Here is a 26,146-nt window from a genome sequence, read left to right as displayed (position 1 = left end):
CAAATGTAAATTTAGCATATTAAGTTTGCATATTATGAGGAGGCATCATCAAAAATACCCAACCAAACACATTTGGCCGTTTATCTTTACTTCATTGTGCTTATCAAACAATTGTAGTTACACAGCTTGGTCTTCATGATTCTTTGAAACATGTTTTGTTTTTTTTTTTAAAAAAAAGGAAATGCACTATTTTGTTTTTGTTAACTCACAGCACGCAGGTTACCATGTCTCACTGGTTGGTGCCTTGCTTTTGGACATTTCTGACTTAAATTCAGTAGCAAGTGAGAATGATAATGATTCTGTATTTTTGAAGCTAGAATAAATAATTTTCAAATTTTCAGTGGGTTGCTGCAAGTGTGTTCACTTACATTTTTAAATTGAAAAAAATGTTATGTCATACTGATGCAGCTTGCATATTGCTACGTTAGTATAATATGAACTTGAATCAGCATGGGATTGTTCTTTGTTTAGGGATTTAATTGCAGCACCTTTAAAAGTTAACATGAGCAACTTATTAGCAATAAAAAAATAACAATAATAACAATAAAAGCCTTTTATGAAGATGTTTAAAATACAAAAGTCAAACAAGAGAAGAACATGAGACTCAAAAGCATGGATTAACTTTATAGCATTACTGCTGTTCCAATTATCCAGGTTAGCCAAAACAGGGCTTTCTCAAGAACTGATCCCAGAAGACTTCTGTTTGCTGCCTGGTTACACAGGAGTCGGCCAAGCCTGGCAACGTATAGCACTTCGTACAGTTTGATTTATTCTTCTGCTGTAGTGTAGAAAGTAGAAAATGTTAACCAGATCTTGGTTAGTGTGAGGACTTTCTGTTTTTGTTTAAATAATGTGTTGTGTTCCTTAGGGGCTGTGAACCCACTATTTTATTTGTTTGTTATCTGTTTGTTTAATGAAGATGAGTAACAGAATAAAAGTGAAAAAAAGCTGAAAAGGTTATTATTCAGAAAGACAGCAGAAAATTGCAGGGCTAAATTGTAAACCTATTGCAGGACTTCAGTAGTCAATTCCAGGAATGAGGACAGTGTCCCTCTAATGACCCTGGTATTATAGAACTGTCAGACAAAACTTCTGTAACTAAACAAGACTTAAAGCCTACTTTAAGTGGGATGTTTTTCCTTCTTCACAAGCAGTGACAGATGAAGAAGATTTTGACTGGGGTGGAGAAGCCAGACACAGAGCTAGTATTATGTGGCCTTAGAAAAATGAGCCCCAATGACTGGTTATGTGCAAATGTTATAGACTGACACATTGTATGTTTGCATTTTCATCTTTGGGTTAGAACCAAATGTCATGTTTTTTTGTTTTTAATCACTGCAGTATTAGAATTTGTATTTTCATTCATAACTAACTTTCAGGTTACTTTTGCATAATAGTGTAGAAAAAATACACTACATGAAAAACATAAATGCTAAATTGCAGAATAAATAGACAGTTTATTAATATAATCACTTTAAAGACATTTGTAAGTTTGTGGATTTTTCTTTGCTGAACCAGCTACTACCTGCCAACATACATGCCTGGCTAGTAGATCATTTTTGCCAGCTGGTAAGTGCTGATAGAAAGTCCTGATTACAACAGTAAGGCAGTCTCAAACACTAAGTAATTTAGTCAAGTATTCTGATGTATTCTACATAATTCTATTTATTGTAATGTCTTAGGCATGTTCTGATATGTGCAGTCTTATACTGACAGCTGCTGTGGCCAACTCAAAAAATTTGTTAATTTGATCAAAGTAAGCAGGATTCAAACAATCCAGTCTAGGCCCAGAAGTCTCTTCAGAAATTAACAAAACAATAGAATAGTCTTCCATAGCCAGCCTTGGCATGTTTGTGGACTTTATTCTTAAACCAACCCGTGTGATGCTGCAACTGTGGTTCTGCACAATTATATAAAGTACACTCACCGTCCACTTTATTAACACTTCATGCAATTATCTAATTAACCAATCATGTGACAGCCGTGCAATGCAAGAAATCATGCAGATACAGGTCAAGAGCTTCGGTTAATGTTCAAATCAAACATCAGAATGAAGAAAAATGAGATCTCTCTGACTTTGATTATGGCATGGTTGTTGCCAGATGCCAGATGGGCTGGTTTGAGTATTTTATAAACCTCTGATCTTCTGGGAATTTCATACACAACAGTCCCTACAGTTTATACAGAATGGTGCAAAAAAACAAAAAACATTGCGTGAGCAACAGTGGGTGGAAACGTCTCACAGAAGACTCACCGAACCTGTACTGGAAAAATACCAGGTCCTTTTTTTTTCTTCTAATCTTCAACTGTCCTATTTCAATGAGCCTGTGCCCATGACAGCTTCAGATGCTTGTTCTTGGCTTACAGGATTGGAACCTGATATGGTCTTCTGCTGTTGTAGTCTATCCACTTCAAGGTTCGATGCTCTGTGCATGCTGAGATTCTTTTCTGCTCACCATGGTTGTAAAGAGTGATTAAAGCTTGAACTGTCAGTGGTTACCAGATCATGCTTCATAGGTATGTCTAGACCCTTATTAATCCAGTTGTTCTAGAAACAAATACAATTGTGCTGCTATATTATTTAGTTTAGATATAGCCAAGTTTGAGATGGTTTCTTAAATGGTTTACATGAGGACATCCTGATATATCTATGGTAACATGGCGTTTAAAACTTAAATATGGTTTGGATTCTAAATTTTTTCAATAATGGGAAAACAACAAGCTCTCTCTTCCGTCTCAACATAGATTAACATAATTGGTTAAGCACTCAGCTTGCTTACAAGAATTGTACTTTTATCTATTGTGTAAACCTTATTGTGGATAATGGCTGCAGTTTATTCCAAACTTGAGAAAACAGCCATAAACATTGTCTGTAATCATATTTCATATTTACAGGCTCAAAGGAATATTAATGCCTTCAGTATTTGTTTGAAGATAAATTATGAAATATGCCAGACTATGTGAGCTTCTTCAATTTGCATAGGTCACAGGTCTGTTCACTTGACCCAGAACAATCTGGATTTATATGCACCAAACCCAACCATAAAGGTTCTATGAGCAGTGTTGATGGTTTGCTTAGTTATGCGGTGCCGTGCAGTCAAAGCTAACTAAACCACTACAACACAGCCTAGCCATATCCTATAGTATCACACACATAGTTCACTTCAGCTGCTCATATACTCAGACTTAACCACACTTTATTCATGCCGCATTTTGGTTTTGCAGCTTAACTAGATCTGGGAACCTACTGCTTTTATTTACAGTGTAATAGAGGCAACCTTTCCTCATATTTCAGTTTTGTTTTTTTTATCATTAATGGTTTTATGTAACACTTGTTACATTCCAGGCAGTATGTAACATGATATTACAGATTTTAGATTAAATATTCTTTATATTATGTATGCATGTAATAGAGGTGTTTTAAAAACCATCAAATCATGTATACATGTATACAGTGATGCTTACAGAAGATATACTGTAAGAGCTTGCTAGAAGTGATCTGGAACCTGATATTTGGTATTTATTGTGATCATTTGTCCATGTACAAAGCCTGTCTTATTAGATTTGTTTAAGTAACATAAACACAACATGAAAGAATGTCTTACCATGAATAACACAGCGGTGATTTATTTGTACAAGCCTCAAAGCTGTACATCACACACCTTGGTGTGTTCAACTTCAGTTTGAAAAGAAAAAAGAAAGAAATCTGGGAAAATTTTTCACATATTAAAGGGTTAATCAAAATAAAAGAACCATGTAACAATGCATTAATGTCAATGACCCAATAAAAGTAGGGATACCCTTGACTTGACTTGAACCTGGTGTTCTTAAAGCTACTCAGTTTATTGGGACATTATCATTCTGGAATATGGGATCATTATCAGGAAAGTGTGTTTGCACAATAAGTGCACCTGGTCTTATAAAATTGTCTCAGTTTTGTTGGCTGTTATGTATCATGCAAAGCAATCGTTGGATGTAATAATTTCCATCAGATGGCTGCCCATTCCATTACGAATTCCACATGACAATTGTCAGCGGACATTTGGGTTTGAAGGCAACCTTTGGCTTCTTCTAAATCTATTCACACACATGAATATACAGTATTACAGTAAATTAGGATTAGTCTTTAATTTTTGAGAGCTCATGCTAAATTAAACAGGTTACATATTTTTCTTTATTTTAAATTCTCTTATGCCCAATTGTATGCTAGCACAATAAATCTGGAGTTGGAAGGTTCTAGTAACATCAGGTCGAATCACAATATTGGTTGTTTTCTAAAACTGTTTACATTTACAATGGGGGAAATAAGTATTGAACACGTCAACTTTTTTTTCAGTAAATATATTTCCAATGCTATTCACATGAAATTTTCACCAGACATCAGTATTAATTCAAGAAATCCGGAAATATAAAGAATTCACAACATTAAAGTCCATAAATAAAGTTTTATATGTAATAAAATAGAATGACCCAGGAAAAAAGTATCTCTAAGGCAAGGAACCAGCTGAAATCCGTAAGTAATTATACCTCCTATCTGTGCAAATTAATATCAGCTGGATTAGTAAATTGATGGTCTATAAAAAGGCTTTTCATTACCAAGGTTTCACAAAAGAAACATCTCATGATGGGTAAAAGTAAAGAGCTTTCCCAAGACCTTCGCAACCTTATTGTTGCAAAACATATTGATGGAATCGGATCCAAACGTATTTCAAAACTTCTGAATCCTCCAGTAAGCTCCATTGGGGTCATTTTCCACACGAGGAAGCAACATCACTCCGTCATCAGCCGGCCATGCACAGGAGCTCCTCGCAAGTTTTCTGACCAGGGAGTCAGAAGAATAGTCAGAAGAGTAGCCCCAGAGCCAAAGACCACTCGGAAAGAGCTCCAGAAACACTTGGAGGCAGCAGGTACCATCGTCACAGAGAAACTCATTTGAACAAGCCTATGAAATACTGGGAGAGTGTAGTCTGGTTGATTGAGGGGCAGGATGGGATGGCGAGAAGCTCAGTTTTTGCCAAGCTGAGCTTAAGGTGGTGTTCTGTCATCCAGTCAGACAGGCAAGCATAGATTCGTGCAGAGAGATGGATCATCACGCTGGAAGGACAAATAGAGCTGGGTATCATCAGCATAGCAGTGATATGAAAATCCATGAGATTCAATCATAGGCCCCAGAGATGTAGTATAAATAGAAAAGAGCAGTGGACCCAGAACTGACCCCTGGGGAACCCCAGTTGTGAGTTGCTGAGTTGAGTTTCAGAATACCTCCCCTCCACAATACCTTGAAGGATCTGTCTGAGAGATAGGATTCCACCCAGCGCAGAGCCATTCTGGTGATGCCTATGCTGGAGAGAGTTGACTGGAGGATCTTATGATTCACAGTGTTGAAAGCAGCAGAGAGGTCGAATAGGATGAGGACAGATGATCTTAAGGTTGATCTTGCTAGTCTTAAGACTTCAGTGATTGAAAGCAGAGCAGTCTCTGTGGAGTGATTGCTTTTGAAGCCAGACTGCTTGGTGTCCAGGAGGTTTTTTTGTGTGAGAAAAATGGAGAGTTGATTATAAACAGCTCTTTCAAGGATTTTGGAAAGAAAAGGAAGGAGGGAAACAGGTCTGTAGTTGTCTACTGCAGCAGGGTTAAGTGGCGTTTTTTTAAGCAGTGGGTTAACCCCGGCCTGATTAAATGAGGTAGGGTATGTGCTAGTAGAGAGGGATGTGTTAAAGTTGTGTGTGAGTACAGGCAATATTGTGGGAGAGATGGACTGAAGAAGGTGAGAAGGGATAGTCCCAAGAGGACAGGTTGTGGGATGGCTAGAGAGGAGGAGTTTTGAAACATCAGTCTCTGAGAGAGGAGAGAAGGAGGACAGTTGAGTTACATGGAGGAGGAGCCGTTCTATGCGTGTCTCGGGTTGAGAACTGGTTCCTGATTGATGTAACCTTGTTGGAAAAGCAAGTGGCAAAGTCATCTGCACTGAGAGAGGTAGGGGAAGGGGGAGAAGGGGGACAGAGAAGAGAGGAAAAGGTGTTGAAGAGAGTACGTGTGTTGGGAAAGCTGCCAATCTTCTCTTGGTAGTATATGGCTTTAGCAGTGGAGATGTTATGGGAAAAACAAGAGAGAAAAGTTTGGCAATTCGTTAGGTCAGTCGGATTGTTAGATTTACGCGATTTCCTTTCAGCTGCCGCCCTTAGTTTGGCCCAGTTGTTACGCAGAGCTCCTGAGAGCCAAGGGGTGATGTGTGAGCTGGCCTGGAGGTTAGGGGGCAGATGCTGTCAAGAGAAGATGTTAGAGTGGAACATAGCATGTCAGTTGCGGTGTTTAAATCCAGTAAGGAGAGGTGGCTATCAGAGGGAAGAGAGGTTGTGACAATGGAGGAGAAGTGTGAGGGGGGGAAAGAGAACAATGATTGCGATGAAAGGAGCTAGAAGGTGGAGACAGTGAGAGGGGTGAGGGGAGAGAAATAGAAAACTGGATAAAGAAATGGTCAGAGGTGTGGAGAGGAGTAATAAGAAGATTTTGTGTGGTGCAGATATGTATGAGTGGCACGATCTTCCCTTTAGACAGAGCTACAGTGCCATAGGGTGTGCGTTTGCATGAGTCAGGTGTGTGAGTGCTCAGTGAGCGCACGCTCTTCGAATGGTTTATTGTGGACACGTGCATTTGTTTTGGTTTCTGTTCTGTCTCCTCCCTGCCATCCTCATTGGATGTTGTTCGAGGGTGTGTCTAGATTGGTGTCAGCCGCCAGCACATCACTATGATTGTTTGCTATATATACACCGCGCGCGGCTCCCAGTACATGACGCGGAGTATTACATTAGATTAGTTAAATTACGTACCTTGATAGATAGTTTAGTTTATACCACGCTGTTGTTCCCCGCCTCTTGTTTCCCTGTCCACGTTTGATGTTTAATGTTTTGACCTCATTTCTAGTGACCTCAATTTTCGAATTCTGCCTAGCCCAGTATATGCCTGTTTGCCGATCGCCCGACCCATTGGCTGTTTTCGACTACGCCTCTGTTTCATGTTTTGGATTTGTCTGCCTGCCTCCTTTAATTAAAACGTCTTTACCTGCATTTGCTTCTGTACTCAACTCCCTTACGTCTCGGGGCGTGACAGTGAGCATGAGGTCAAGCTATTTGCTGGCCTTGTGAATTGCTGGGGTGGCGAACTGCTTGAGGTGAAATGTGGGAATGAGTACAAGAAAATCAGCTGCATCCGGCTTGTCTAGGTGAATGTTGAAGTCACAGAGGACCACAAGAGGAGTTCCGTCATCCAGGATGGTGGACAGTAGCATATCAAACTCTTCGTTGAACTTCCCCAGTTGACCTGGAGTGCGATAAATAACAAGAAAGTGCATTTTGGCAGGGTCAGTAATTGTAACAGCATGACATTCAAAGGAAGTGTACGAGCGAGGGGCAGAAAGACATGTAAATTTCCATGTTTTGGAGAGGAAAAGAGAGGAGGAAACGGTGGAGAGAGGGAGAAAATTATACTTAGCAGTGTGAGTGGTGTCTTGTCCGTGTACTTGCTTAATGGACTCGCGCAGATAGACTCGCAGGTCTTTACACGAGCTTGGTCTCAGCTCCTAAGGATGGCCTGTAGCAGTTCTCTTACTTCCATCTGAGTCACTTCACATTTTTTAGTGAATGTTCAAGGGTTTGAATCTATACCCATGCCACCATACTTAACTATAACTGGACAGATGGTCTCAAAGGCGAGCCGCTCAGGTTGCTGAGGACCTGGTATTGGGTGCATCATAGTAGAGTTGAGGTTATAGGAGTGAGCTTGAAAATGTTCTCTAACTGCATATCACTTCTCTTGAAATAATCTAACACTATTTGCCATAGCTACTTGTATGCCTATGACATTTTTTAGTCTTTCATGTAATCTTCTAATTTACAAATCTCCTACTCCTAGGCTAATCCTCCTTCTGGACTTTAGCCAGCCTCCCAGCTCAGAGCAGCACTCACAATCCAGCAAAGTCCTTCTTGCAGCTTGTTTTCCAGGCTAAATCTTTCCTCTATTGCCAACTTGCTTGACCAGGTTGGGTTGATTGTCATTGGGTGGGTGCGTGGTGGCGGAAGTAATGTCCACTGTGGAGGATCTCTCCTTTTCAACTCTTTGGACTTCATGTAAAAGTGACCGAGATTGTCAGTGATGTCATCAACCTTATTCCATGGGGATACAATTGGCATGGCAGTGAAATCCACTGTGGAGAGTATTCCTCCACTGCCTTAGGTTGCTGACCAATCATGTTAGAAAGGTGCAACAGTAGTAGAAAAAGTGAGAAAAGTGATCACTGTCCCATTACCACTATCACTGGACAACATATAGTATACATTAAGAAAGGTTACTTTCATTTGTTCCATATACAAGTATAGAGTAGAATACCCTTCTTTTTGCGGAAAAATTACTACATATTGAAATCTGTTGTTTTGTTTTTTTTATCGTAACCTAAGGTTATTTGTTTGTTTATAGATGTTGGCGAGGACCACATATTGCTTTTTTGACCCTGATAAATAAAACATAGAATTTAGGAGGGTGAACATTTTCCCCCTGACTTTATTGTTACAAAAGTGTTTGATTTTGCCATTCACTGTTTATTGTTCTCTGTGTAACTGTTGTTCCTGCTGTTTTCAGGTCATCCTGCAACTCTTTTCTGCTGGCTTCTCTCTTACCTTCCTTATTATTAATCTGAGAGCATTTTCTGAAATCTTGCATGGCAAGTGTTGTTTAATAATGTTGTACCTCAGAACTTAGGAACCTAGGAAGCTCCTTCACCTTGATTGATAGTTGTTACTTGAAATCTTCCCCATCAATGACAATATCTTTGTATAATTACAAATTAATTTGTAATTTTAATAATTGTTGTAGCATTTATAGCTAGAACTTCATTTGTTTTTATGTAACTTTACATGCAAATGTTAGAACAGCAAAGCCACAATGGTTTGTGTCTAGTCTCATTTGACATCTTTATATGTATAACACCATGTCCATTGTTTGAATGCATTCTTGGGAGTAGTTTGAGTATAATGTCTATAAAATTTGAATTTACCTATCATTTAGATCCACTACAGTATGTGTATATGTATGTATAAACGTCTTTTTCTCGAGGAAAGTGTCTAATATTCATGCAGCACTTTAGATTTACTCCTTATTACTGCCTCGTTTCCCTCTCCCTCAAAACAGCTATCGGACATGCAGGTGGTGCACTCCTTTGAAGTGCCAGCATTCTGTTTCATAGCACTTTTCCACAATTTAGAAGGTAAACTGTGTCTTTTTAGAGAGTAAATTGATGCAGGGCATGGCAGATGGCTTCGATTAATGCCTCAGATAAAAGCCCATGTTTTCTGCACAATAGTCTAGACCAGGGGTCTCAGACTCATGGCCCGGGGGCCAATTGCGGCCCGCGGAACGATATTTTGTGGCCCCCTACTTGAAATCAAAGCTTGCTGTTAGTGCGGCCCGCCCCCACTAACTTTTTCTCACATGCACCTGCGTGAGTCATTGCCCTGGGCGTTTTATATTTTTTAACACTTGTGGGCTACCATAGCTCAGGCTCGTGACAACAACACGAATTATCAACGTTGGTCACTTGAAACATGTTTTGGGAGTGTTACCCAGTGCAAATACGTTTTTTTTGTCACCCAGTCATGTCTTTTTCAAAACCTGCCGTGAAGAGAAAGGTTGGCGATGAGCACAGACAATTTCAGGAGACGTGGGAAACGGAATATTTTTTTGTAGCGCACAGGGGCATTCTGACGTGTCTAATATGCACAGATAAAGTTGCGGTGCACAAGGAGTATAACATCAGACGTCATTACTCAACTAGACATGCTGAGGAGTATGCAAAATACCAGGGAGATGAGCGAGAGGACCGGGTCGCCAAACTTAAAACATGTCTACTGAGGCAACAAGATTTTTTCAAGAAAGCAAGCAAAGAGAGTGATGCAGCAGTCAAAGCTAGCTACGTGGTGAGTGAGATGATTGCTAAGGCAGGAAAGCCATTCAAAGACGGCGAGTTCATCAAACAGTGCATGTTACAGGCTGCAAGTATAGTCTGTCTGGAAAAGAAAGGTCAGTTTAGCAACATCAGCCTTTCAGCCAACACAGTGGCAGAGCGCATTTCTGACCTGTCGGATAACATTTACGATCAACTGCGTGAGAAAGCTAGACATTTCCATTCATACTCAGTCGCTCTTGATGAGAGCACAGACGTCACTGACACTGCGCAGCTCGCAATATATGTCCGTGGTGTTGATGACAATTTTGAAGTGATGGAGGATTTGCTCACAATAATTCCAATGCATGGCCAGACCACCGGTCAGGAGATATTCCACCAGCTGTGTGATGCCATTGTGGATGCCGGCTTACTATGGAAGAGTTTTGCTGGAATAACAACCGATGGAGCGCCATCAATGACAGGGAGGAGAAATGGACTGGTGGCACTTGTTCAAAGAAAACTGGAAGAGGAGGGTGTGGAAGAGGCCATTGCTTTGCACTGCATTATCCATCAGCAGGCCCTTTGCAGCAAATGCCTTAAGTTTGACAATGTGATGTCTGACGTTGTGAAATGCATCAACCATATCAGATCCAGGGGCTTAAAGCACCGGCAGTTCTGCACCTTTTTGGAGGAAATAGAGTCAGCATATGAGGATGTGCTCTACTTCACCGAGGTACGTTGGCTTAGCAGGGGGGACGTCTTGAAGAGGTTTTTTGAGTTGAGAGCAGAAGTGAAAGCCTTCATGGATAAGGATGGGATGGCTGTTCCTGTACTAAGTGATCCCAAATGGCTAATGGACTTAGCTTTTCTTGTTGACATCACACAGGAGCTGAATGTACTGAGCAAGAAGTTACAAGGCCAGGGCCAGCTTGTCAGTGTTGCATATGACAGTGTCAGAGCATTCTCCACAAAACTTGTCTTATGGAAAGCCCAGCTTTCTCAGACAAACCTCTGCCATTTCCCAGCATGCAAGGCGCTCATGGATTCAGGCACACCATTCAGTGGTGAGACGTATGCTGATACCATTCTAAAGCTACAGGAAGAATTTGATCACAGGTTTGCAGACTTCAAGACACACAGAGCCACGTTTCAAATTTTTGCTGACCCCTTCTCCTTCGATGTGGAAGATGCCCCCCCTGTGGTTCAGTTGGAGCTAATTGACCTGCAGTGCAGTTCTGAACTCAAAGCCAAGTTCAGGGAGGTGAGTGGAAAAACAGACAAGCTTGGACAATTTATGAGAGAATTGCCCCCCACGTTCCCTGAGCTTTCCAAGATGTTCAAGCGAATCATGTGCCTTTTTGGGAGCACCTATCTGTGCGAAAAGCTCTTCTCCACTATGAACTTTAATAAATCAAAGTTCAGGTCCAGACTTACAGATGAGCATCTTCGAGCCATACTGATGGTCTCAGTTGCTTCCTCCCTCAAGCCAAATGTGGCTCAGCTGTGTAAGAGGAAGCACTGCCAAGTCTCTGGCAGCAAGGAGTAGGAGGAAGTAAGAGAAATCTGTGTTCTGAAGAACCGTTCATGTTCTGCATGTTCGGAATAGTTATTACTAAAGATTAAGAAGATTGGATCGGTTGTACTGTTTTTGGAATACTTGAAATCCTTTTTTTGTGCGGCCCAGCCTCACCCATACTCTACCTCCAGCGGCCCCCAGGTAAATTGAGTTTGAGATCCCTGGTCTAGACATACTTTTCAGTGTAAATCTCTGTGTAAATGCACACAACATGACTTTGAGAATGACGTTGATGTAAATGGAATCTTATTAAAGATAGATTTTTTTTTTATATATATATCTAGATTTAGTATGGAACCATTAGTGTTTATTGAAGGCAGCATAGACAATCCATCTGAGGTGGCTGGCTTAACTCGGAAGCATTATGCATATGAAAGCAAAACAAGGAATGAAACAATCCTAGGATTCATATCAAATTAGACAACTCAACTCTAAAAATAACTAAATAAATAAAAAATACAAATGACCATAAATTATTAATTGGTTAATTGAGCTCTAACAATTTGAGTTGTACCATGACCACTGAACATGTTTCTTCTAATTTTACAAAAAAAAAAAATTCTCCAAAGATTAGTTTCCAATTTTGAATTAGCTGGATCCTTACATAGTGTCAGTCAATTTGATAATAATACTAATAACGTGTGTATAAAAGCGATGTTTTAAATGCAGTGTGAAACAGCTGGGAAATTGTGTAAGATATCAAATAGACATTCATATAAAATCTGTGAAAAAATATTTGCTTGTTTTTGTGTACATCACATAATAAATAATTTTAGATCTTCAAATAACATAAAACAAAGGCAACCTGAGTAAACACACAATGCAGTTTTTTTTTTTGTTTGTTTGTTTTTTTTAAATTGAGGCAAAAAAAAAGTTAACATCTATCACCCATGTGAAAAGCTAAACTTAAAATCTGGTTGTGCCACCTTTAGCAGCAGTAACTGCAGCCAAATCCTTCTGATAACTGGAGATCAGTCTAGGACTAGGACTTACTCTTATACTTTGGATCATTGTCTTGCTGCATAATCCAGTTGTGCTTGAGTTTCAATTTATGGACTGAAGACCGGACATTCTCCTTTAGGATTTTCTGTTAGAGAGGAGAATTCATATTTCTGTCAATTATTGCAAGTTGCCCAGGCCCTGAAGCAGCAAAGCATCCCCACACCATCACACTTCCACCACCATGCTTGACCGTAGGTATGATGATCTTTTTGTGGAATTCTATTTTTGGTTTGTTCCAGATGTAACAGGACCCCTGTCTTCCAAACATTTCCACTTTCAATTCTTCAGTCCACAGAACATTCTCCCAAAAGGTATGATGATCATCAACGTGTATTTTGACAAAGTGCCAAGGAGCCTTAATATTCTTCTGGGTTAGCAGTGGTTTTCACCTAGCCACACTTCCATGGATGCCATTTTTGCCCAGTGTCTTTCTGATAGTGGAGTCATGAACAGTGGACTTTATTGATGCAAGAGAGGCCTGTAGGTCCTTTGATGTTGTCCTTTGGTCTTTAGTGACTTCCTGGATGAATTGTTGCTGTGCTCTTGGAGGAATTTTGGAAGGTCGGCCACTTCTGGGAAGGTTGGCCACTTCTGGGAAGGTTCACTACTGTGCTATTTGGAGAAAATGGCTCTCACTGTGGTTATTTCAGTCACAGAGCCTTTGAAATAGCTTTGTAACTCTTCCCATTATTCTGAATTGTTCCACATATTGTAGATGCAATTTTCCACAGATTGGTGAACCCATCTTGAATTCTGAAGACTCTGCCTATCTAAGATGCTCTTTTTATACCCAGTCATGTTACTGACCTGTTGCCAGTTAACATCCTGTTAATTGTTTCTTTTTAGTATCACTTACTTTTTCAGCCTTTTGTTGCCCCATCCCAACTTTTTGGAGATGTGTTGCAGCCATAAAATTCAGAATTACCTTATTTTTTCCTTAAAATGGTACATTTCCTCAGTTTAAACATTTGATATGTTTTCTGTGTTCTATTGTGAATAACATATGAGTTTATGGGATTTGCAAATCATTGCATTCTGTTTTTATTTACATTTTACACAGCATCCCAACTTTTCTGGAATTGGGGTTGTGTTCATTTAAATTGGGGATTTTGTTTTAATTTCTGAAACAATTTAGTATAAGAGATGCACAAAAACAGAAGAAATCAGGATGGGGCAAATACTTTTTTCACAGCACTGTAAACAGAAAACTGTTTTACTGGATAAATACACCCAACAGCAACCAAACTAAATTAGAAAACCCTGACTGTCTTTTGGCCAATACTAAATTCTGAAATTCATAGCATATATTTGATCATCAAGGCAATTTGGAGCTATGTTAAATGTATACAATTATTAAATAAAGGTACCTGAATGGTTTGTCAAAGAGAACATTCCATGTGCCAGGGCGATGAAGGCATAGAACTTTCTGTATCAAATCAAACCAATTCAGTTCAATTAAATTAAATTTTAATTCAGCTTATTGAAATACACTGGTGAACATCATAACATATTAGAGCATCATGGTGGTGGAAATGTTTCTTTTGCTTTTACTTTTTTGTGCCAAAATACGAGTCTCTATATGCTATGGTTATCATCTTTTAATATAATAGATTGGCTGTCTTTTAGTGTGCAGCCAAGTGGGAACCCACAGCAAGCAAGAATCACACTTTTTGTTTTAAGCTGTTATCTAGAGACCTCACACCAGTGGCTAGTATTTAACATGCCTATGTGATTTTTGTACAGCTTACAGAGATAGCCCAAGAGTTTCTGAAACTGTTATAAGTTTCAGCATGTTCAAACACATAAATCCCTGATCCAAAGACATGTTTTCCCCAGGGCAACACAAGATTCCAGCACGAGAAAGTTAGTGCCAAATCCTGACCACTGACCTACTTTGCATTTTTTTGTAGGGTTTTCATTATGGTACACTCTATCATTTAGAGTCAATTATTCTAATTTCCCATTGGTTGGGGTTTGATTTGTGTTAATGTAAAAATAAATAAATAAATTTTTTATCTATCTATATATATATATATATATATATATATATATATATATATATATATATATATATATATATATATATATATATATATATATATATATATATATATATATAATATTTCCTGAGATCTGCTGTTATTGTGCCTAGTTATTACTTTTGCATGGAAAGAATACCATTCGGGGTTACTCTCTTAGACAAAAGTTCCCATTAGGCAAGCTTAGAGGAGGTTGAAGTCAAGTCCAAAAACATATGTCAAGTTTGTGGAGCCTGTCTTGACAGTTTAGAGAAGAAAAAAATAATCTAAATGAAATGGAAGAGGAGGAACCAGAGTGATTATTACCAAATAGGTAAATTACTCTGGTCATTATCACCTAAGGTAGAATCAGCATGTGATATGATGTGATATATGACGGCCAAGGTCTGAGTGAAAAATTTGACATTGGGTAGATCCTGAGGGGGCTCAGATGAGACCATCCTCTCACAGCAAATTTGTGCCAGATGGCAATGTAAGAATATTCATGTTTAGATTCTCCACTAATCCTTAATGATAAAATAATTTTAATGTAGTTGTCAGAAGTTAAAGATCTAGTGCATTAGTATTTGCAGTCACTTTAGTTACTACTTTAGCAAATTTGTGTTTCTCTGATCTGTCATGTTTTCATCTGCAGAGTTTGAATGAAGAGCAGATGAAGAGCTTGCTGGTGGAATGTGAGATGATCTTGAACAGAAGTTCTGGTTCAGGTCCAGAAGGTTTCTCATACCCCAAACCCTATTGTGCTGTAGAAAGTCAGATAATGTCTCTGCTGGCCAGCTCACCCCGTCTATCCAGTTCTGCTCTCTCAGAGTTGCTGCAGGAAACTTGTGAAACTCCAACCATTCCTGTAAACCAAGAGCTGTGAACACAGCAACAAGAAGCACAGGTGAAGCTGCAGTCCTAATGAGAAATGAGAAAGAAGCTAGCATCAGTGTGGTAAATAGTAGCAAAAATAATATAGAGGCTGTAGGGCCCAGAATATGTTTTTTATATAACAGAACGATACTGTTGTAATGTGTTTTTATAATATTTCATAATACATGCAAAATATTACAAAAATACATGACATTACTTTTGATTAAGTACCTTACATTGATAAAGTTCAACTGAACATCTTCCTCTTAACATCTTAGGGAGTTTTTCCTTGCCACCGTGGCCACCGGCTTGCTCAATTACGATAAATTTGCACATTTAAAATCTGTATACTGTGTTTATATGTTTCTGTAAAGCTGCTTTGAGACAATGTCTATTGTAAAAAGCACTATACAAATAAAATTGAATTGGAAAAAAAAAAGAAGTAATTTATTAATTTGATTTATGGGAACATTCCAGGCATGTTTGCCCTTAAGTGCTGAATTCATTCTGTCTTCTGTTGCTTTCCATTTTTTATTTTTTAATCCTGGGCTATGTTTTCATTTAGAGGAGTCCAGTAGTTGGAGTGAATTGTGTGTATGCACCGACTTGAATGTTTAAAAAAAAAAAAAAGTGATCTCAGTGACTTTGACCATGACATGGTTTTTAGTGCTTGAAGGGCTGGTTTGAGATTTCAATAACAGCTGATCTGGGGTTTTCACACGCAACAGTCTCTAGAGTTTACACAGAATGGTGTGAAAAACAAAAAAATACCTAGTGAGTGACAGTTATGTGGGCAGCGACACCTTGTTGGTGAGAGAGGTCAGATGAGAATGGCCAGACAGTCATCGAGTTTAGGGAGATTTTTGGGCTAAACAGAATATAAATTGTTGTGCACTGTGGGAATGTTTGATGGGATGATGCTGTTAAAACAGCAATAATCACAAAGTCAATGTGTTTGATCCTGATTTTAGATCATATATTTATGAGCACACATTGAGGAGAAAAATAAAATTATTGTTATTTTCTTAGCTGCATGATTGACACCTTGATTATAATCATTTTTGGTCACTCCATTGGCTAAAACTCAGACAACAGTTTAATCTTTAACTGTTTATTGTTTGTTCTTTTAAAAATTAACATAGCAGTAAAAACAGCATTTCTGTGGGAGAAATTTTTATATAAAAATATAAGGCAACCCTCATAGTACAAGGCAATCCTCATTCAGAGGTTGGGGAGGGGGATTGAACAACAACAAAAACAACAACAAAAACAACAACAGACAATAAAAACATCCTCACATCACTGTGCAAACTGTTTATACATAAAGAACACTTCCAAAAACATCACACTTCCTGATAAATTATTTAAATAGCACATATCTACAAACATGAAACTACATCTTCAAATACATCAAACATCATTAATAACTTATTTTAAAAATGCATCATTCATTCACTAAGCACAACATTAAAAAATCATTTATGCCCTGTAGGGGTATGGGGCAAAAATGGGGCAAAAATATTTTGTATTATGTACATTTTGAAAACATACGATTTGTACTACACTTGCTAACTAAATAAAAATGTAACTGATGTATATTCTAGTATGAGGTATTATTTGTATATTGTCTTTCTTTGCTATTTAGAATGCAGAGCATAGTACAAGCATGGCTAAAAATTACAAAATTGTTTGGAATTTGGATAAAAGTTATTACTATTTAATACAAAATAAAATAAATTCTACCACAAAGATCCAGTTTGTTCTCAATGTTTTTTTTTTTCATCTATATATATATATATATATATATATATATATATATATATATATATATATATATATATATATATATATATATATATATATATACACACACACACACACACACACACACACACAAGGGGTGTCAATAATATAAATTAGAACAATGTAACAACTGAAATGTCTATTTGCCTGTTACATAGTAACAGGCAATAATTCATTTAGTATTTAGATATGGTCTAAGTATTGTTGTAAATAACTTTTGTGGTGCATACTGTATTGCTTTGAAAAATTGATGACAAAGGTCCCTTTAACCCTGAGAACATTCAAATGTATTTAATGCCTCCAGAAAAGGGCAAGTGGCTTTTCAGTTAGTACACAACCTCAAGTGGGGTCTTTCTGACAAACATTCATAGAGAAAACACTCATTTGCTTGAAGTAACCGACTGCCCATGTCTGTCTATTAAAAGGACATGGATTTACAATTTTACTTTATATTATGTGAGGTTTCTTTCTCTCAGCATCATAGTCCACAGCAGATCTGTACATCTATATTATAAACAATAACTCTTCTTTTTTGGGGGGTCCTCAATAGCAGGAGAGCAGTTTAGAAATGGAAAAGTCTTAAAGGGTTTTGTTTCCCTATTCCATGCAGAGATGATGATTTACCTGCTTTACTGCAGGCATATGATCATTATCCAGCTGATTTTAGTTCAAAGGTCACATGACCTCATAATTTTTCCTTTTGTTGCCTTGGTCCCACCATCACAGAGTTCCTTGGGCCTTGTCTCATAACACACATTTATTTGTCTAGGTTGATACAACAACAACAAATGATGACACATTCCTAAAAAATCATCCTTTTAGACATCTGAAAGAAAAGGACAGACAAAACAAATATTAGTAAACCAATCTCCAAAGTGCTTTCATCTGGACTATTCTCATTTCAATTTAATTCCTAAAAATTAAATAATGTAAATTACCTCTACATTCATATTTGAGGTCTGAGAAGTAAACCATCTCCTGAGAGAAAACAAAGAGGCCAAGTCTTCCACCAGCATATGTCATGTCATATATATTTCCAGAATCTGCCATGATTTTCTTGCCTTCATACATGATGACTCTGAAAACAAAAACAGGATGATGACCAGGTTTGAACCATGTATTATATGTTTCTGCTATAAAACAAAAGGTCTTAAGATGGACACTAACCTGATAAGTCCAGTTTTGGGTCTATGGATGAGGGTCCATCTGTAGGCAGTGAAATCCTTCCAGCCAATTTTCTTGGGGTCATGCCACAAAGTGCGCACCTGGAATTTAAGATGGTCAAAATGGGATGTAAATATCACATTGTGCAAAAAAGATCTGACCTAGCATTTTTCAAGGGCAAATGCTAATTACCTGTCCTGCTGTGTCTCCAGTATGCCACAATGCATTCCTAAGGTGTTCTCCTGGACCTGTGGTGGAATTGACCACTTTGATGGACAGTCCAGAGTAGCCCTGTGCTTTTGTGGGTATGTGAGACCAATAGGTCTGTGTGATCTGTTTCCACATCACCACGTAGAAGCGGGAACTGGACTGATAGCCGAACACAAATCCAGCATAATCGTCATCTCTGTCAGTATTGATGAAGAAGGTTCCACTGAAATCCACTGCATTAAATTCGTCATATCCTGAGCAACAACAGAAGGTAATGATGATGGTTAAATTATGCCCTCACTGATGATTTTTTGTTCTATTTGATTGAATTTTTCAGGTACTTACCAACAGCAATACCAGGGTCGCAGTTGACTGTCTGAAGAAGCTCTTTACCCTGGTGGCGGACCACCCAGTTAGGGTCAATTTGTGAAGTTCCAGTAGGGTCTAGAGGAACCATCTGGAACCTACGGAAATCTGTTTCACTGATGGCAAAATTCTCTGGACAAACATCCAAAATATCAGGGACATTGTCCTGGTCAAAGTCATCCTTGCAAATATCACCCCGTCCATCACCTAGAAGAAAATATAATGTTTAGGTCAAACTGAGAAAGTTAAAAAGAAATTTCAGAAAATATATTTTTTTTTAAAACAACCTCAAAGAAACCTGATCCAAAAATCAAGTCATAAGTTTGGAATTGTGCTTACCATCAGAGTCTAACTGATCTGGATTAAAGGCCAATCTACAGTTGTCTTTCTCATCAGGCACACCATCATTGTCATCATCGTGGTCACATGCATCACCCTTGCCATCCTTGTCATGATCGACCTGGTTGGCATTGGGGATGTATGGGCAGTTGTCCAGACTATTCTGGTGACCATCGTCGTCAATGTCCTGATTGCTGTCGCATTTGTCACCCACATTATCTGAATCAGAGTCAATCTGTAGGAGGAAAATAATGAATGAAGCTGTTGTGCAGACCATCATTGTGAAAGACTGCTAATTAGTTTTGTAATGCCTCAATAATTCAGTGGTTATTCTACTGAAATGTCATTCTCTGTCTTCACTCCCACACGGATAGAGGTGCATTCATGGCTCATGATATAATACCACAATAAAAAATTGTGCCTGTTTAACTTGTAGTCTAGATTATATAGACATATTCAAATATAGATTATACAAGGACAACTCTGGTCTGGTGCATGCGAAGCAATGCTTTTAGGGTTTGAACATTGTTTGTTGCCCTACATACCAAGTTCTAAAAACATGTCACTGACAAAACATGTCAGGAATAGAGAGTCACTTACCTGATCAGGGTTGTGCGCCAATGGACAGTTGTCACAGTGGTCTCCAACCCCATCTTTGTCAGTGTCTCTCTGGTCAACATTATACACGTATGGGCAGTTGTCGTTTTCATTCAGAATACCTGAGTAAGGAATCCTTTCATTAGCAAGGTTATCTTTGGACTGTTCCCTTTAACTGAAATGTTCAATTCCCTATCGTTATCATATTACTAAGCTTGACTCTTACCATCACCATCGATATCAATTGCACAAGCGTCGCCTTCTCCGTTTTTATCGGTATCAATCTGGTCTGGATTGCTGTTATATGGGCAGTTATCACAGCGATCACCGACTTCATCTTGGTCTTGATCATACTGCCTTGGGTTGAAGACAAATGGGCAGTTGTCCTGTTTCAGACAGAAACATGTTTAATACTGAAACATTCCAAGCGCATCAGTGCAGACAATGTAATGTCAAAGATATGTACCAAAGCAACCATTTAAAAATGTGCGGCTCATCCCCCCCATCAACATGAACACTACGTCATTGCCTAGAGCTGTACACCACAGACTGCTTTATTCAAAATCTATCTATGCTGGTATTTAAGATTTTCCTCAAGGAAATATGCTATTTATTTGTCCAGTCCCGCCTCCCCCTCAATAGAACTTTAAATCATACATATAAAACCAAAGGGGCTTTGAGCACTGACATTATACCTATTATTGTTACTGCTGGTAGACCAGTTCATGCCTCCACTCTTCCTACTGTACTTTGCATAAACAAGCATTGCATAGGGGTGGAAAAAGTGTTTTTAACTCACCCTATCATCAGGGATCCCATCATTGTCATCATCATAATCACAAGCATCCCCAATTCCATCTTTGTCATAGTCCTCTTGCCCAGAGTTGGGAAGGCTAGGGCAGTTGTCCTAAAAGATTGAATTTAGATTAAGCGGTTGCAATCTCAATGCGATGTGGTTTCTATGAATACAGTCAAGAAGACAGTTACCTTCTTGCAGTGGTAGGTGGCGTTCTCAACACAGTGGAGATCACTGTTGGGCCAGCCATCCAGGTCAGTGTCCTCTCCACATATATAACCATTACCAGCATAGCCTGGCTTGCATTCGCAGCGAAACATGATGTCAGAGAAAACGCCCAAATAAATACAATTGGCCTTTTTGTTACAGTCATGGCTGCCATCTTCACATGGGTTCCTTGGTGCACAGACCTAGAGGAGATATGATATGACTGAGCCTTATTCTCTACACATAATGAACAGGATGAGAGCTGTCATTTTTTTCTTGCTGTAATTCAGTAATTATCAAACTAAGGGCTGCACAGAAATCTCCTAAGTTTCTGAGAAGTAAATTTTAAAGTGGCATGTGTTGAATCATGCATCCTCATAACAAGTTTGATTTAAATGTCATCAGAAAAGATCCAAGTGTCTATATGTGCAGGCATCTCTGGAGTGATCCAGAGACCATCCACAAAGCCGCTTTTCAGAATTACTCCAAAAGACTTAACAAAACTCTGGCCAAATATACAGGTGTTCATAAATTGAATAATATCTATTGATGGATTCCACACTGTACAGGTCTGAAGAACAACAATATAGAACTTCATCACATTTCTCACCTGTTTGTTTGCCATAGCTTGATCACTGCTCCTACCAAAAGGCTGAGTTCCAGAGTAGCGTGGAGGACATGGTAGGCAGTTATAGCCCGGATTAGTGTTCTCACAACGATGGACTCCATTGAGCATGAAGCATGCATCAGGAACCATTTTGCACTGCAGAAACAAAGTTTACACTTAACAAGCCACAGTATTATCATTTGTGACATAATATATGTACCATGTTTCTCTTCACAACGTTCATACCTCATCAATGTCTTCACAATGGATTCCATCTCCAGTATACCCAACTGGACACTCCCCACACTTCCAAGAACCATCAGGAAAGCTGGTGCACTTAGCACCAGCAAAGCAAGGGTTAGAAAGACAGCCATCTTTAGAATAAAAAAAAAGGATCAGTTGTTTGCTGGACATAGTTGGGAATAGAAGACAAATAAAAAACTAAAAGTGAGTGCCCTGCTTACCAATGGGACAGTCTTGAGAGTTGCAAATGCGGGTGCCTTTGGAGTCACCTGTGCACTCTTTTCCACCATATTTGGGCACAGGATTGTTACAAAGGCGATGTCTGCTCTGTAGTCCACCACCACAAGTGACAGAGCAAGAGTCCCAAAGTGACCATGGCCCCCAGTCTCCATTGACTAAGCCACAGATAGGGAGGGAAACAGTGATTGGGTCTTCAGTAACGATTGATGTGTGTCAGGTTAATGTTTGTTAAATACATTGCCATTTAGTGATTTTACAAAATCCAATTACTTAAATATGTACAATTTACGCTGTTATACAGTGCTAACAATAATAACTACAAATACTAGTTTTATATAAATATATAAAAATTGCTTACTTGGGCAAGGGGACATCTTGCATGGTTCTGTCTGTCTGCCTTCTCCTTGACAGTCTTTGCCTCCCATTTGTGGGGTGGGTGAGTTACAGAGGCGGATGCGAGTGATGACACCCATGCCACAGGTCACTGAACATGAGGACCAGGGAGACCAGTGGCTCCAGCCTCCATCTTGCTTGACTGCAATACAAAATTCTAACCTTAGTCATCCTTACTTTTTATTATATAAAATTTGCATGTTGTGTACAGAAAATAAAGGGTTTTTTTTCTTTTTTTATGTAGAAACAATGTGTGGATAATCAGTTGATCCATAATGAATAGATACAGATTAGGTCTGAAGTTCCCACATGCATTATGACTCACAGCGTTTGTCACATTCTTGCAGGTGGCAGTCTCTGGTCTGCACCGAGGTACCCTCACAGTTGCTGTTGATGCGATCACATGAGCGCCCACGTTGTTGTATGCCACGGCCACAGGTCACTGAGCAGTAAGTCCACTCAGACCAGGGAGACCAGCCATCATCAGGATAGTCATTCACTGAAGAGGGAGAGAGTTGTTTAGAGCAGATTCTAGCTGTCTTAAATAATAATAATGCTATAATATTTTAATAACGTGTTTAGACAAATGCAGTCATATTTTGCAACAATGCATTGGCAACATTTTAAAAAATGCTTAACTTACGAGTTCCACAACGTGGGCAGCATTCACCATCAGGCACAGTGGCATTGGCACAAGGCATGAGAGGGCAGGAGATTTCCCGGCAAATAGTGGCAGAGTTCTATGGAAAGGAATACTAAATTTAATCCAGATTATTAAGATTTACAATGAATACACACAGAATAATATATATAATAAATGTATGTGGCACTTGACCTTTGGCCTACATAGGGCAGTCTCTAGCATTATAGTCTAGTGAACACTTGTTCGCAATACTCTAACACCCTCTTCTAATCACAAACAAGACTGACTAATGTGCTAGTGCTCTGTTGTCATTGAACTGATTCTGCAAAGTTCACACAAACACAAGCTTTCATCTGGATCTCATTATGAGCCTTGTCTTCTGTCTGTCACTACTGTCCAACTTATTGAAACTTGGGGGAGATGGGAAAAATGAAATATCAAGGTCAAAACAACACTGGGTTTTAGCTGACTGAAATGAGAACCAGTAGAAATATATTTGATTGGGGTATCTGCTATAATTTCATTCAAATATAGCTGCAGGCTTACCTGGCAGGTGCAGTGGGTGCAGCTGTCCACCGTCCACTCGTCCTTGTCTTTGTACCTAATGCCATTATGCAGGCAAACCCCACTGTAGTTCTGAATATGGGTCTTTATTCGAGCATTTTCTGCAGTCTGCAAGTGCACAAAGTAAACATGATGCTTTAGCAGAGCTACTGCATTGAGGACAAGGGCAGCCTTTTGCAGCAAATGAATGTGAAGCATAAGAATGACAGAAGCAATAATGAGAAATTGTTATTATTTGCATGAGTCTAAGGTATGGCACAGAGAAGGATGTAATTAAAGTACAAGTAACTTGGCAGTAGATCAGAGAGGTGGAGAGAGACAGAAAGGAAGAGACAGCACAAGCTGAGAAAAGCTGTTTCCAATACTCACCACTTGGTGGAGCTGATTTGACAGTTGCTTAACAACCACACCAAGCCCCTTGAGCTCCTTAAACATGCCGGCCAAGTCTTCACAAGAGAAGCCACAGATGTCCTGGAGATCTGAATCAAAGGAACATAGGAAAAAAGTTTTGTTCTGAAACTCTACAGGCCAGCAAGGAGTGCAGAGGACAAAGAATGAAAGAATGTGCAAAAGCCTACCTTTGGTCTTGTGTCCAGTGTAATCTGTGCGTATAGCTGGACTGGAGCCATTGACTGGGTTGTCCAGGGTCACAACATCAATGATGAACGAGGCTGTCCAGAGAGCAAACAATGATGTTGGCACTGCTTACTCTAGCTTTGACCAAAAATGATTCATTTCAGAACTATGTGAGGTTTTCGTGATTAGAGTAATTACTTACAGCTCTCACATCCCATGTTACGAAGGATTGTCTCCAAAGTGGTCCTAAACACAAAGCGTGCGTTCTGGAGCACTCCCTGTAGAGAAAATTGGCTAATGGTGAACTGGTGAAAATAAAGCGTGGGTTCCTATAAGTGAGGCTCTTTTAGTATTACTTGCAATTATTTAATAGCACTGTCAGAAAGGGAGCTTTCAGTTAACCTGGGTAGCAGGGCCCTCCAGGCAGTCCAAATTTTTACTTTCTCACAGCTCCTAACATACCTAAAACAAGCAATCAGGGTTTGTTGAGAGCTGGGGGATAAATTTGGTTAGCCCCAAAAAACTGGACTGTGATACAATAGGTTAAATATATATTTCCTCAAGTTCATGACAAGCGAAGAAAATGTCATATTAGCTCACAATAAACTGTCCCACTAAATCAGATATGTTCACCCACTTCTGTACATGTATTGTATGTGTGATATATGTTCTGATATATAAAGTACACAATATATTTAATCAACACAGGATATCAAGAAAATACTCCACACAATGTGGTTGTATACATTTGTTGGTCGACAATTTATCTGGATAGGTGTGTTGGTAGATTACTTTAATTCTGCAGACAGTGAAAACATTTCACTGTACAGACTAGGAAAATGCCAGAATCTGAACAAAGGAGAGGAGTAAAAATTTCCTCCCTGAGGAAAATAAATAACCTGACATAACCAAGCATTCCTAGGTGCCTTACTTCAGGAATATAAGTTCAGAAGCACTTACCATAAATCTGCTTTTCACTGCTCCTTTTCCAATCCTAAGGACAGAGACATCAGCCACATCCTGCGTCAGAATCTGGTGGATAGGCACATCTAGTTCCCTTGTGTTTATCTCTTCACAACCAATATAGAGCTGTGCACGGTCCTCCTGCACAAACAGGGTGATGTTCATCCAACTTCCACTGGCCAGCTGTGCATCTTCAATTGAGATCTCATGGTGCCCGTTTGCCGTGGCATAAATCAGATCTAAAGTATCAGCATTCCCATTTGAGACGAGCTCAAAAATGGAACCAGAGCCATCTCTCCTCTCCACAGAGAACAGGCTGCCCCTGGTGTTCTTGGCTTGCTTGATGTTGGCCACGAATAGGAAGCCTTTCTCCTCTTGGATGGAGTATATGAGATCCTTGAAGACACGCTCAGGGATGGCAGGGATAATGTTGGGGTTGAGAATTTTGTAAGCAGGGCTGTAAGGGTCGGGTCCCTTCACTAGGCTCACCCCATGGTGTTTTTTATGTACTTTTGCGAGTTCAAATAAATCATACACGCTGTTGTCTTCTCGGCTCTCTGTAAACACAAAGGGGAGAGCGCAAACAGAAATGCGCATTCAGTGATCAGTACTCGGGAGACTCGTGGACAGCTCCGTTACCAGATCGTCACATTTCAGCAAGTACTTAAGGATGATATTACTTAAAGCCATGTCCGTTTTAGTTCTCACCTGCTATTCCGCTGCCTTGTGAACTGCACAGCATCAGCAGTAAACACAACGCGGTCAACATTCTGGTCAGACCTCAACACAGCTGCACTGAAATAAAACAGTATGTTCGTAGTTTCACTATTTTAAACAGACTTTCTTTTATATTCTTAGACACATGCCATGATCAGTGTAGTTTTATTTTTTATTTTAATTTAATTTCCAGTCATATATTGTACATTTAACTTTAGATAACTCACCTGAAGAACAGATATCCCTAAACGATGGACAAACGTGTGCTGCTTTAATCCTTTTGGTTCTGAATCTCGAACTTAGTAAGCC

The 26,146-nt window shown here is 39.1% G+C and overlaps 2 protein-coding genes across 8 annotated transcripts in view; one reads left to right on the top strand and one right to left on the bottom strand.

Annotated features, from left to right (window-relative positions):
- Window positions 1–16,921, top strand: part of fsip1 (fibrous sheath interacting protein 1) — a 52,223-nt gene extending 35,302 nt beyond the window's left edge. For 4 of the 6 annotated variants that reach the window (XM_047157570.2, XM_017477014.3, XM_017477013.3 and 1 more), the window contains one exon: window positions 15,189–16,921. In XM_047157570.2, the coding sequence (XP_047013526.1) occupies window positions 15,189–15,419 (231 nt within the window). In that variant the 3' untranslated portion in view covers window positions 15,420–16,921. Of the gene's footprint in view, window positions 1–654; window positions 2,326–2,367; window positions 2,518–15,188 lie in introns of those variants that run through there. The other 2 variants (XR_008397058.1, XM_053682945.1) reach the window with 2 other exon arrangements.
- The window catches only part of LOC108270370 (thrombospondin-1), a 9,799-nt gene continuing 157 nt past the window's right edge, over window positions 16,505–26,146 (bottom strand). The window contains exons 1-23 of one of the 2 annotated variants that reach the window (XM_017476983.3): window positions 26,065–26,146; window positions 25,829–25,915; window positions 25,118–25,677; window positions 24,360–24,435; window positions 24,160–24,252; window positions 23,951–24,060; window positions 23,564–23,689; window positions 23,018–23,114; window positions 22,700–22,873; window positions 22,340–22,516; window positions 21,963–22,136; window positions 21,745–21,872; window positions 21,502–21,654; window positions 20,876–21,094; window positions 20,688–20,795; window positions 20,115–20,274; window positions 19,892–20,010; window positions 19,292–19,526; window positions 18,932–19,159; window positions 18,569–18,840; window positions 18,380–18,477; window positions 18,151–18,290; window positions 16,505–18,038 (exon numbers count right to left, since the gene is read on the bottom strand). The exon at window positions 26,065–26,146 is cut by the window's right edge and continues 157 nt beyond it. In XM_017476983.3, the coding sequence (XP_017332472.2) occupies window positions 18,031–18,038; window positions 18,151–18,290; window positions 18,380–18,477; window positions 18,569–18,840; window positions 18,932–19,159; window positions 19,292–19,526; window positions 19,892–20,010; window positions 20,115–20,274; window positions 20,688–20,795; window positions 20,876–21,094; window positions 21,502–21,654; window positions 21,745–21,872; window positions 21,963–22,136; window positions 22,340–22,516; window positions 22,700–22,873; window positions 23,018–23,114; window positions 23,564–23,689; window positions 23,951–24,060; window positions 24,160–24,252; window positions 24,360–24,435; window positions 25,118–25,677; window positions 25,829–25,889 (3,516 nt within the window). In that variant the 5' untranslated portion in view covers window positions 25,890–25,915; window positions 26,065–26,146 and the 3' untranslated portion in view covers window positions 16,505–18,030. The remainder of the gene's footprint in view (window positions 18,039–18,150; window positions 18,291–18,379; window positions 18,478–18,568; window positions 18,841–18,931; window positions 19,160–19,291; window positions 19,527–19,891; window positions 20,011–20,114; window positions 20,275–20,687; window positions 20,796–20,875; window positions 21,095–21,501; window positions 21,655–21,744; window positions 21,873–21,962; window positions 22,137–22,339; window positions 22,517–22,699; window positions 22,874–23,017; window positions 23,115–23,563; window positions 23,690–23,950; window positions 24,061–24,159; window positions 24,253–24,359; window positions 24,436–25,117; window positions 25,678–25,828; window positions 25,916–26,064) is intronic. The other variant, XM_017476984.3, reaches the window with a different exon arrangement.

The sequence above is a fragment of the Ictalurus punctatus genome, chromosome 9, assembly GCF_001660625.3.
Source record: "Ictalurus punctatus breed USDA103 chromosome 9, Coco_2.0, whole genome shotgun sequence".
NCBI lineage: Eukaryota > Metazoa > Chordata > Actinopteri > Siluriformes > Ictaluridae > Ictalurus > Ictalurus punctatus.
The sequence above is the reverse complement of the archived record's forward strand: the minus strand, read 5'-3'. Positions and strand labels throughout refer to the sequence as shown.